General features: G+C 52.1%; 1 protein-coding gene across 2 annotated transcripts in view; it reads left to right on the forward strand.

Moving 5' to 3' along the window:
• The window catches only part of LOC110517470 (SH2B adapter protein 2-like), a 63,327-nt gene that overhangs the window by 20,307 nt on the left and 30,396 nt on the right, over positions 1–12,624 (forward strand). Inside the window, exons 2-6 of one of the 2 annotated variants that reach the window (XM_036961376.1) lie at positions 100–1,044; positions 5,287–5,394; positions 6,677–6,768; positions 7,090–7,190; positions 7,332–7,493. In XM_036961376.1, the coding sequence (XP_036817271.1) occupies positions 121–1,044; positions 5,287–5,394; positions 6,677–6,768; positions 7,090–7,190; positions 7,332–7,493 (1,387 nt within the window). In that variant the 5' untranslated portion in view covers positions 100–120. The remainder of the gene's footprint in view (positions 1–99; positions 1,045–5,286; positions 5,395–6,676; positions 6,769–7,089; positions 7,191–7,331; positions 7,494–12,624) is intronic. The other variant, XM_036961377.1, reaches the window with a different exon arrangement.

Consider the following 12,624-nt stretch of genomic DNA (forward strand, 5'->3'; position numbering starts at 1 on the left):
CCTTCTGTCACCTCTCTCAGGCGGGTTGGCATGGTGATGAACCCCCCACACTCTCTAACATGTCTCTCTCTCTATCTTTCCTTCTGTCACCTCCCTCAGGCGGGTTGGCATGGCCCAGTGATGAACGGAGCTGCGGTGCCCGGCAGCCCGGAGTTCTCCTCCTCGTGCCCGCTGCCCGACTGGCGAGAGTTCTGCGAGCTTCATGCCCGTGCCTCCGCCTCCGACTTTGCCCACAAGTTCCGCCGCTTCCTGACGGAGAACCCGTGCTACGACGCCCCGGGCGCCGACGGCAGCTTCTCGCAGCACTTCGCCAGACACTTCCTGGAGTGTTTTTCTGCTGCTGTCACCCAGGCCAGGGACCACCAGGCCTCGCTCTTGCCAGGGGACGACGGCTCCAACGCTCCCCCCAAATACAGCATCGTTCCCTTCCTGGGGATCCAGGGCTGCCTTCTGCCCTACGGACACAACGACCTCTATCAGCGGCGCAAGGACGCCGGTGCCTCCAGCGAGTCCCTGGACAGTATGGACAGTGGAGGTTTAGGACTAGAAGGGATAGGAGGAGGTAGTTCCTCCTCTATGGCCACCTCCCGCACCCCTCAGCCCTCCCACAAACCCTCTGCTCTGGGCCAGTCACGCAGCTCAGAGGATGTGTCTGTGGGACACCCCAAGGCCCGCTTCAAGAAGGGATTCTCTCTGAGGAACATGAGTCTGTGTGTGGTGGGCGGGGTAAAGGAGATCTGGCACCGCCACGCCTCCCCTGAACCAGACCCCGTAGTGGGGTCCGGAGGGGTCAGACGGGTCAACGGAGGAGGGGAGCCAGGTGGGGACCGATGGTCCCAGAGACTGCGTCTTCCCAGGGGGTCTCAGGGGCACAAGGCTGAGCTGCTGGAGATCCAGAGAGAGGGGGCTCTGCGTTACATGGTAGCTGATGATACTAACTGTATAGGTGTGCCTCAGTGGCAGAAGTGTAGGTTGCTGCTGAGGAAGACCAGGAGGGACGAAGGGGGTGACAAGTTCCTGTTGGAGTTCTATGTGCCACCCAAGGTAGAGTTACAGTATAAGGACGTGGACACACACACACAGACACACACATAAAAAGTATATGTCTATGATCACTGGCTCTGGCCTTAAGGTAACAAAATAAGACTCTGCCTTGATACCAGAGGGCCCCAAGGAGAGATGGGGGTCGGGGGGGGGGGGGGGGGGGGGAGTAGAGAGAGAGAGTAAAGAGAGAGACAGAGAGAGAGAGAGAGACAAATAGAGAGAGACAAAGAGAGAGAGAGAGAGAGAGACAAAGAGAGAGAGAGAGAGAGAGAGAGAGAGAGAGAGTAGAGAGAGAGAGACCTTTCTGAAGGATGCATTAGGCAGTTTGGGAGGGAGCTGACTGAGGAAACACACCCATGAACACGTGGCTTTATGGGGAGAGATATGAGTGGATGTAGCCATATAGAGGGATTTCCATGGATGTTAGATTCGACATGACACCGAGCAGCGGTTCTTCATCCTGGTCCTTTGGGACCCAAAGTGGGGCACATTTGAGTTTTTTGCCCCTAGCAACTATCAGGTGTGTCGTTGCTAGGGGCCCCAGAACCAGGATGAAGAGACAACGACGTAGAGGGATGTGTTATATATGGATCGTTATTCTGGATCTGAGGAAATACTTTGGAAAGAGAAATGAGGATATTGAATATGATGACACAATGGGTTGTTTCACATCTTCTGGAACTGTGTGTTTCTCCAAACGCATTTTTTTTTTGCTATTAAGTAGAAGTTGCCTTGCAATCCTGAAACTGACGCTCACTTCTTGTTGTGATCCAAGGTCCACTGACTAATGATCATGTGTTCCCTAAAAGACCTGCATGTCTCAACAGACTAATGATCATGTGTTCCCTAAAAGACCTGCATGTCTCAACAGAGTAATGGGCATGTGTTCCCTAAAAAACCTGCATGTCTCAACAGAGTAATGACCATGTGTTCCCTAAAAAACCTGCATGTCTCAACGGACTAATGACCATGTGTTCCCTAAAAGACCTGCATGTCTCAACAGAGTAATGGGCATGTGTTCCCTAAAAAACCTGCATGTCTCAACAGAGTAATGACCATGTGTTCCCTAAAAAACCTGCATGTCTCAACGGACTAATGACCATGTGTTCCCTAAAAAACCTGCATGTCTCAACGGACTAATGATCATGTGTTCCCTAAAAGACCTGCATGTCTCAACAGAGTAATGGGCATGTGTTCCCTAAAAAACCTGCATGTCTCAACGGACTAATGATCATGTGTTCCCTAAAAGACCTGCATGTCTCAACAGAGTAATGGGCATGTGTTCCCTAAAAAACCTGCATGTCTCAACAGAGTAATGACCATGTGTTCCCTAAAAAACCTGCATGTCTCAACGGACTAATGACCATGTGTTCCCTAAAAAACCTGCATGTCTCAACAGAGTAATGACCATGTGTTCCCTAAAAAACCTGCATGTCTCAACAGAGTAATGACCATGTGTTCCCTAAAAAACCTGCATGTCTCAACGGACTAATGACCATGTGTTCCCTAAAAAACCTGCATGTCTCAACAGAGTAATGGGCATGTGTTCCCTAAAAAACCTGCATGTCTCAAAAGAGTAATGACCATGTGTTCCCTAAAAAACCTGCATGTCTCAAAAGAGTAATGACCATGTGTTCCCTAAAAAACCTGCATGTCTCAACAGAGTAATGACCATGTGTTCCCTAAAAAACCTGCATGTCTCAACAGAGACTCAGAAGTGACTGCTTCACTAAGGCTATCAGGGCCTGTTTTATTTTTATAAAAAGTCTGTTAAGTCCGTTAAGAACAAATTCTTCTTGACAATGACGACCTACCAGGGAACAGTGGGTTAACTGCCTTGTTCAAGGGCAAAATTACCTTGTCAGCTCGGGGATTTGATCTAGCAACATTTCAGTTACTGGCCCAACGCACTAACCACTAAGCTACCTGCCTCCCCTTTAACCACTAGGCTACCTGCCGCCCCTCTAACCACTAGGCTACCTGCTTCTAACCACTAGGCTACCTGCCGCCCCTCTAACCACTAGGCTACCTGCCGCCCCTCCAACCACTAGGCTACCTGCCGCCCCTCTAACCACTAGGCTACCTGCCGCCCCTGTATCGACAAAGCCTCTCAGAGTAGGAGTGCTGGTCTGGCATCTGTTTAGACTTTTAGATCAGAATGAATTATATTTTGTTTGGACAGATCCTAGATCAGCACTTCTACAATGAGAGGATATGAGGTCCAGGTTCTCACAAAGCCAAAGCTCTGTAGAGTCAACAGTGGCAATGAGACTGAATGTCTGAGTCATAAAGTCTCACTTCTGCCTTGCCTGGGCTTGTCCTGCCTGTCTGCCTGGGCTTGTCCGGATACCCTGCCTCTGCTTCATGCCTCGTCAGCACACCATCTATCTCCCAGCAGGCAGACAGGCAGACAGGCAGACAGACAGACAGACAGACAGACAGACAGACAGACAGACAGACAGACAGACAGACAATGGGAGGAGAGAACACGCACTACTCTGTTATACAGTACACTGGTTCAGCAGGCCTGTCTCATAACAAGACTAAAGAGGCCGAACAGACAGACAGACAGACTATGGGAGGAGAGAACACGTCTCTCTGTCTCTCTGTTATACAGTACACTGGTTCAGCAGGCCTGTCTCATAACAAGACTAAAGAGGCCGAACAGACAGACAGACAGACTATGGGAGGAGAGAACACGTCTCTCTGTCTCTCTGTTATACAGTACACTGGTTCAGCAGGCCTGTCTCATAACAAGACTAAAGAGGCCGAACAGACAGACAGACAGACTATGGGAGGAGAGAACACGTCTCTCTGTCTCTCTGTTATACAGTACACTGGTTCAGCAGGCCTGTCTCATAACAAGACTAAAGAGGCCGAACAGACAGAGGACCAATAGCTGCAGTCAAAAGGCTCCCTTCTCTCCTCTTTGGAGATGTTGCCTTATCCCATAGAGGTATCGGGGTGAGCTAAGTCTCCTCCATGGTACTTTTATCAATCCAGTCAGATGAAATGAGTGGAACCATTTTCCAGGTACAGTTTTTGAATGGTGTCGGGTTCTTCTTGACTGTTGCCAAGGATGTGATGTGATGTCAGTTGGGGCAAGAAGAACATGAAATATCCCTTTAGATACAGGAAGTGACCTTTGATATTCTTCCCCCAGAGATGAGCTGAGTGGAGGACTCAGGACAGCTAGTCAGTCATACAGGGAGATGAGATGAGTGGAGGACTCAGGACAGCGAGTCAGTCATACAGGGAGATGAGCTGAGTGGAGGACTCAGGACAGCTAGTCAGTCGTACAGGGAGATGAGCTGAGTGGAGGACTCAGGACAGCTAGTCAGTCACACAGGGAGATGAGCTGAGTGGAGTGGAGGACTCAGGACAGCTAGTCAGTCGTACAGGGAGATGAGCTGAGTGGAGGACTCAGGACAGCTAGTCAGTCACACAGGGAGATGAGCTGAGTGGAGGACTCAGGACAGCTAGTCAGTCACACAGGGTGATGAGCTGAGTGGAGGACTCAGGACAGCTAGTCAGTCACACAGGGAGATGAGCTGAGTGGAGGACTCAGGACAGCTAGTCAGTCGTACAGGGAGATGAGCTGAGTGGAGGACTCAGGACAGCTAGTCAGTCACACAGGGAGATGAGCTGAGTGGAGGACTCAGGACAGCTAGTCAGTCACACAGGGAGATGAGCTGAGTAGAGGACTCAGGACAGCTAGTCAGTCGTACAGGGAGATGAGCTGAGTGGAGGACTCAGGACAGCTAGTCAGTCACACAGGGTGATGAGCTGAGTGGAGGACTCAGGACAGCTAGTCAGTCGTACAGGGAGATGAGCTGAGTGGAGTGGAGGACTCAGGACAGCTAGTCAGTCACACAGGGAGATGAGCTGAGTGGAGGACTCAGGACAGCTAGTCAGTCGTACAGGGAGATGAGCTGAGTGAAGTGGAGGACTCAGGACAGCTAGTCTGTCATACAGGGAGATGAAGATGAAGAGCAGTCAGATCAACTGATAAACCTCTACGACAATACCTACACACACACACACACACACACACACACACACACACACACACACACACACACACAGACAGACAGAGCACTTTTTAATTGAAATCTAAAAGGATTGGGATGTGTGTGTGTGTGTGTGTGTGTGTGTGTGTGTGTGTGTGTGTGTGTGTGTGTGTGTGTGTGTGTGTGTGTGTGTGTGTGTGTGTGTGTGTGTGTGTGTGTGTGTGTCCAACAGTCATCAAAGCCAAAGGTGAGCATCCCTCTGTCTGCCATCGTGGAGGTGAGGACCACCATGCCCCTGGAGATGCCTGACAGAGACAACACCTTCGTCCTGAAGGTAAGGGTAAGAAATCATCACACAACATTACCCTGTCTTCTCCCTGTTCTGTTCTCTCACAACATTACCCTGTCTTCTCCATTGTTCTGTTCTCTCACAACATTACCCTGTCTTCTCCCTGTTCTGTTCTCTCACAACATTACCCTGTCTTCTCCCTGTTCTGTTCTCTCACAACATTACCCTGTCTTCTCCCTGTTCTGTTCTCTCACAACATTACCCTGTCTTCTCCATTGTTCTGTTCTCTCACAACATTACCCTGTCTTCTCCCTGTTCTGTTCTCACAACATTACCCTGTCTTCTCTCTGTTCTGTTCTCTCACAACATTACCCTGTCTTCTCTCTGTTCTGTTCTCTCACAACACAACCCTGTCTTCTCCCTGTTCTGTTCTCTCACAACATTACCCTGTCTTCTCCCTGTTCTGTTCTCTCACAACACAACCCTTTCTCTCTCTGTTCTGTTCTCTCACAACATTACCCTGTCTTCTCCCTGTTCTGTTCTCTCACAACATTACACTGTCTTCTCCCTGTTCTGTTCTCTCACAACATTACTCTGTCTTCTCCCTGTTCTACCTCTCACAACATTACCCTGTCTTCTCCCTGTTCTGTTCTCTCACAACATTACTCTGTCTTCTCCCTGTTCTGTTCTCTCACAACATTACCCTGTCTTCTCCCTGTTCTGTTCTCTCACAACATTACTCTGTCTTCTCCCTGTTCTGTTCTCTCACAACATTACTCTGTCTTCTCCCTGTTCTGTTCTCTCACAACATTACTCTGTCTTCTCCCTGTTCTGTTCTCTCACAACATTACCCTGTCTTCTCCCTGTTCTGTTCTCTCACAACATTACTCTGTCTTCTCCCTGTTCTGTTCTCTCACAACATTACCCTGTCTTCTCCCTGTTCTGTTCTCTCACAACATTACTCTGTCTTCTCCCTGTTCTGTTCTCTCACAACATTACTCTGTCTTCTCCCTGTTCTGTTCTCTCACAACATTACCCTGTCTTCTCCCTGTTCTGTTCTCTCACAACATTACTCTGTCTTCTCCCTGTTCTGTTCTCTCACAACATTACCCTGTCTTCTCCCTGTTCTGTTCTCTCACAACATTACTCTGTCTTCTCCCTGTTCTGTTCTCTCACAACATTACCTTATAGACACGACTACCTGACCCAACAAAACCAAACTAACTGCCTACTTCTCTTTCTTGCAGTGTGTTCAGAAGTCTGTCTGGCTCTCCTCTGGACTCACAAACAGTAACTGTTATATTCTGTGGTTTGGTGTGTTTTCTCTCCACAGGTGGAAAATGGAGGTGAATATATCTTGGAGACCATCGACTCGCTGCAAAAAAACTCCTGGGTGTCTGACATCCAGGACTGCATGGACCCTGGGTAAATGGAGGGATAAATATTTACTGTTCTCTAAGGAGGGAGGGAGGGAACAGCTCACAGTCAATTAATCACCCTGTAAGAGAGTTTTTGACAGATCCCCCCCCCCCCCCCCCCCCCCCCCCCCTCTCACACTATTTCACGCTGAGTTCTTCTGGTACAGTGAGTTTGTCTGTTCAGTCACGGCGTGTTTTTTGGACGGCCGTAAACAGACATACATTGTGTGTGTGTGTGTGTGTGTGTGTGTGTGTGTGTGTGTGTGTGTGTGTGTGTGTGTGTGTGTGTGTGTGTGTGTGTGTGTGTGTGTGTGTGTGTGTGGCACAGGGACAGTGGAGATGACATTGAGCTGGCGTCATGTCCCAACGGCCAGGCGTCTAAAGAGTTCTCCATGGTGGCCTCCTGCAGCTGTGAGCTTCTGTCAGAGGGTGAGACAAACAAACACACACACACACTCGTAACCTAACCTCACACATTGCCTTTTGAGAGGAAATGGATGTGCTGTCAATCTGGCTGTCGTGTAATGTTGTGTCGTGTTACGTAGAGTATGTTATGTTGTTTGTGTCCAGGTGTCCATCGTGTCCCTGACAGATCCTGTGGCTCAGCAGCAGCACTGTATAGCGCCCCCTCTGTCCACTGCAGAGAACTACCCTTCACCCAGCACCCTTCCCATGTTCCACTGGAGCGTTTCCTCCAGTGCCCAGAGGCCCAGGGGAAAAGCCCCGCCACAGGTAAGAGGAACTGTAGGCTCGGCTGGTAGGGAGCGCTTGCAATGGCAGGATAGTGTGTTCGATTCCCGGGTCCGCCCGAAACATCAACTGTACGCACGTATGACTGTCGTTTTTTGGATAAAACCAGGTGTGAATGTAAATAAATAGCAGGGGATTAGGCCGTACCTGTAAACACCTGACAATTATTAAAACAAAATGTCAAGAAAACTGTCGGCCATTACACCACGTTATCATTACCGCTTGTCATAGGCGTGACACGCGCGGACGGAATGGACTTGACAACGAGTGGCCTACTCTTCAAAACATAGAAGTTTGGCCAAGGCAGAGATGAGTTGCCCACATCGAGACACGGTCGGACTGCAGTGGACACGTTCAAGCCGGGCGGAGGCGGCAGGGTAGCCTAGTGGTTAGAGTGTAGAGGAGGCAGGGTAGCCTAGTGGTTAGAGTGTAGAGGAGGCAGGTAGCCTAGTGGTTAGAGTGTAGAGGTGGCAGGGTAGCCTAGTGGTTAGAGTGTAGAGGCGGCAGGGTAGCCTAGTGGTTAGAGTGTAGAGGCGGCAGGGTAGCCTAGTGGTTAGAGTGTAGAGGCGGCAGGGTAGCCTAGTGGTTAGAGTGTAGAGGCGGCAGGGTAGCCTAGTGGTTAGAGTGTAGAGGCGGCAGGGTAGCCTAGTGGTTAGAGTGTAGAGGCGGCAGGGTAGCCTAGTGGTTAGAGTGTAGAGGCGGCAGGGTAGCCTAGTGGTTAGAGTGTAGAGGAGGCAGGGTAGCCTAGTGGTTAGAGTGTAGAGGCGGCAGGGTAGCCTAGTGGTTAGAGTGTAGAGGCGGCAGGGTAGCCTAGTGGTTAGAGTGTAGAGGCGGCAGGGTAGCCTAGTGGTTAGAGTGTAGAGGAGGCAGGGTAGCCTAGTGGTTAGAGTGTAGAGGTGGCAGGGTATCCTAGTGGTTAGAGTGTAGAGGCGGCAGGGTAGCCTAGTGGTTAGAGTGTAGAGGTGGCAGGGTAGCCTAGTGGTTAGAGTGTAGAGGTGGCAGGGTAGCCTAGTGGTTAGAGTGTAGAGGAGGCAGGGTAGCCTAGTGGTTAGAGTGTAGAGGCGGCAGGGTAGCCTAGTGGTTAGAGTGTAGAGGTGGCAGGGTAGCCTAGTGGTTAGAGTGTAGAGGCGGCAGGGTAGCCTAGTGGTTAGAGTGTAGAGGTGGCAGGGTAGCCTAGTGGTTAGAGTGTAGAGGTGGCAGGGTAGCCTAGTGGTTAGAGTGTAGAGGTGGCAGGTAGCCTAGTGGTTAGAGTGTAGAGGTGGCAGGGTAGCCTAGTGGTTAGAGTGTAGAGGCGGCAGGGTAGCCTAGTGGTTAGAGTGTAGAGGCGACAGGGTAGCCTAGTGGTTAGAGTGTAGAGGAGGCAGGGTAGCCTAGTGGTTAGAGTGTAGAGGTGGCAGGTAGCCTAGTGGTTAGAGTGTAGAGGTGGCAGGGTAGCCTAGTGGTTAGAGTGTAGAGGCGGCAGGGTAGCCTAGTGGTTAGAGTGTAGAGGCGGTAGGGTAGCCTAGTGGTTAGAGTGTAGAGGTGGCAGGGTAGCCTAGTGGTTAGAGTGTAGAGGCGGTAGGGTAGCCTAGTGGTTAGAGTGTAGAGGAGGCAGGTAGCCTAGTGGTTAGAGTGTAGAGGCGACAGGGTAGCCTAGTGGTTAGAGTGTAGAGGAGGCAGGGTAGCCTAGTGGTTAGAGTGTAGAGGTGGCAGGTAGCCTAGTGGTTAGAGTGTAGAGGCGGTAGGGTAGCCTAGTGGTTAGAGTGTAGAGGCGGTAGGGTAGCCTAGTGGTTAGAGTGTAGAGGAGGCAGGTAGCCTAGTGGTTAGAGTGTAGAGGCGACAGGGTAGCCTAGTGGTTAGAGTGTAGAGGAGGCAGGGTAGCCTAGTGGTTAGAGTGTAGAGGTGGCAGGTAGCCTAGTGGTTAGAGTGTAGAGGTGGCAGGGTAGCCTAGTGGTTAGAGTGTAGAGGCGGCAGGGTAGCCTAGTGGTTAGAGTGTAGAGGCGGTAGGGTAGCCTAGTGGTTAGAGTGTAGAGGTGGCAGGGTAGCCTAGTGGTTAGAGTGTAGAGGCGGCAGGGTAGCCTAGTGGTTAGAGTGTAGAGGCGGTAGGGTAGCCTAGTGGTTAGAGTGTAGAGGCGGCAGGGTAGCCTAGTGGTTAGAGTGTAGAGGTGGCAGGGTAGCCTAGTGGTTAGAGTGTAGAGGCGGCAGGGTAGCCTAGTGGTTAGAGTGTAGAGGCGGCAGGGTAGCCTAGTGGTTAGAGTGTAGAGGCGGCAGGGTAGCCTAGTGGTTAGAGTGTAGAGGCGGCAGGGTAGCCTAGTGGTTAGAGTGTAGAGGTGGCAGGGTAGCCTAGTGGTTAGAGTGTAGAGGTGGCAGGGTATCCTAGTGGTTAGAGTGTAGAGGCGGCAGGGTATCCTAGTGGTTAGAGTGTAGAGGCGGCAGGGTAGCCTAGTGGTTAGAGTGTAGAGGTGGCAGGGTAGCCTAGTGGTTAGAGTGTAGAGGCAGCAGGGTAGCCTAGTGGTTAGAGTGTAGAGGAGGCAGGGTAGCCTAGTGGTTAGAGTGTAGAGGTGGCAGGGTAGCCTAGTGGTTAGAGTGTAGAGGCGGTAGGGTAGCCTAGTGGTTAGAGTGTAGAGGCGGCAGGGTAGCCTAGTGGTTAGAGTGTAGAGGTGGCAGGGTAGCCTAGTGGTTAGAGTGTAGAGGTGGCAGGGTAGCCTAGTGGTTAGAGTGTAGAGGCGGCAGGGTAGCCTAGTGGTTAGAGTGTAGAGGAGGCAGGGTAGCCTAGTGGTTAGAGTGTAGAGGTGGCAGGGTAGCCTAGTGGTTAGAGTGTAGAGGCGGTAGGGTAGCCTAGTGGTTAGAGTGTAGAGGAGGCAGGGTAGCCTAGTGGTTAGAGTGTAGAGGAGGCAGGGTAGCCTAGTGGTTAGAGTGTAGAGGCGGTAGGGTAGCCTAGTGGTTAGAGTGTAGAGGAGGCAGGGTAGCCTAGTGGTTAGAGTGTAGAGGAGGCAGGGTAGCCTAGTGGTTAGAGTGTAGAGGAGGCAGGGTAGCCTAGTGGTTAGAGTGTAGAGGAGGCAGGGTAGACTAGTGGTTAGAGTGTAGAGGTGGCAGGGTAGCCTAGTGGTTAGAGTGTAGAGGAGGCAGGGTAGTCTAGTGGTTAGAGTGTAGAGGAGGCAGGGTAGCCTAGTGGTTAGAGTGTAGAGGTGGCAGGGTAGCCTAGTGGTTAGAGCGTAGAGGCGGCAGGGTAGCCTAGTGGTTAGAGCGTAGAGGCGGCAGGGTATCCTAGTGGTTAGAGTGTAGAGGCGGCAGGGTAGCCTAGTGGTTAGAGTGTAGAGGCGGCAGGGTAGCCTAGTGGTTAGAGTGTAGAGGTGGCAGGGTAGCCTAGTGGTTAGAGTGTAGAGGCGGCAGGGTAGCCTAGTGGTTAGAGCGTAGAGGCGGCAGGGTAGCCTAGTGGTTAGAGCGTAGAGGCGGCAGGGTATCCTAGTGGTTAGAGTGTAGAGGCGGCAGGGTAGCCTAGTGGTTAGAGTGTAGAGGCGGCAGGGTAGCCTAGTGGTTAGAGTGTAGAGGTGGCAGGGTAGCCTAGTGGTTAGAGTGTAGAGGCGGCAGGGTAGCCTAGTGGTTAGAGTGTAGAGGCGGCAGGGTAGCCTAGTGGTTAGAGTGTAGAGGTGGCAGGGTAGCCTAGTGGTTAGAGCGTAGAGGAGGCAGGGTAGCCTAGTGGTTAGAGCGTAGAGGCGGCAGGGTAGCCTAGTGGTTAGAGCGTAGAGGCGGCAGGGTATCCTAGTGGTTAGAGTGTAGAGGCGGCAGGGTAGCCTAGTGGTTAGAGTGTAGAGGCGGCAGGGTAGCCTAGTGGTTAGAGTGTAGAGGAGGCAGGGTAGCCTAGTGGTTAGAGTGTAGAGGCGGCAGGGTAGCCTAGTGGTTAGAGCGTAGAGGCGGCAGGGTAGCCTAGTGGTTAGAGTGTAGAGGAGGCAGGTAGCCTAGTGGTTAGAGAGTAGAGGCGGCAGGGTAGTCTAGTGGTTAGAGTGTGGAGGCGGCAGGGTAGCCTAGTGGTTAGAGTGTAGAGGCGGCAGGTAGCCTAGTGGTTAGAGTGTAGAGGAGGCAGGGTAGCCTAGTGGTTAGAGTGTAGAGGAGGCAGGTAGCCTAGTGGTTAGAGTGTAGAGGTGGCAGGGTAGTCTAGTGGTTAGAGTGTGGAGGCGGCAGGGTAGACTAGTGGTTAGAGTGTAGAGGCGGCAGGGTAGCCTAGTGGTTAGAGTGTAGAGGAGGCAGGGTAGCCTAGTGGTTAGAGTGTAGAGGCGGCAGGGTAGCCTAGTGGTTAGAGTGTAGAGGCGGCAGGGTAGCCTAGTGGTTAGAGTGTGGAGGCGGCAGGGTAGCCTAGTGGTTAGAGTGTAGAGGCGGCAGGGTAGCCTAGTGGTTAGAGTGTAGAGGCGGCAGGGTAGCCTAGTGGTTAGAGTGTAGAGGAGGCAGGGTAGCCTAGTGGTTAGAGCGTAGAGGCGGCAGGGTAGCCTAGTGGTTAGAGTGTAGAGGCGGCAGGGTAGCCTAGTGGTTAGAGTGTAGAGGCGGCAGGGTAGCCTAGTGGTTAGAGTGTAGAGGAGGCAGGGTAGCCTAGTGGTTAGAGCGTAGAGGCGGCAGGGTAGCCTAGTGGTTAGAGTGTAGAGGCGGCAGGGTAGCCTAGTGGTTAGAGTGTAGAGGCGGCAGGGTAGCCTAGTGGTTAGAGTGTAGAGGAGGCAGGGTAGCCTAGTGGTTAGAGTGTAGAGGCGGCAGGGTAGCCTAGTGGTTAGAGTGTGGAGGCGGCAGGGTAGCCTAGTGGTTAGAGTGTGGAGGCGGCAGGGTAGCCTAGTGGTTAGAGTGTAGAGGCGGCAGGGTAGCCTAGTGGTTAGAGTGTAGAGGCGGCAGGGTAGCCTAGTGGTTAGAGTGTAGAGGAGGCAGGGTAGCCTAGTGGTTAGAGCGTAGAGGCGGCAGGGTAGCCTAGTGGTTAGAGTGTAGAGGCGGCAGGGTAGCCTAGTGGTTAGAGTGTAGAGGAGGCAGGTAGTCTAGTGGTTAGAGTGTGGAGGCGGCAGGGTAGCCTAGTGGTTAGAGTGTAGAGGCGGCAGGGTAGCCTAGTGGTTAGAGTGTAGAGGCGGCAGGGTAGCCTAGTGGTTAGAGTGTAGAGGCG

Source organism: Oncorhynchus mykiss, chromosome 24 (assembly GCF_013265735.2).
Source record: "Oncorhynchus mykiss isolate Arlee chromosome 24, USDA_OmykA_1.1, whole genome shotgun sequence".
Lineage (NCBI taxonomy): Eukaryota > Metazoa > Chordata > Actinopteri > Salmoniformes > Salmonidae > Oncorhynchus > Oncorhynchus mykiss.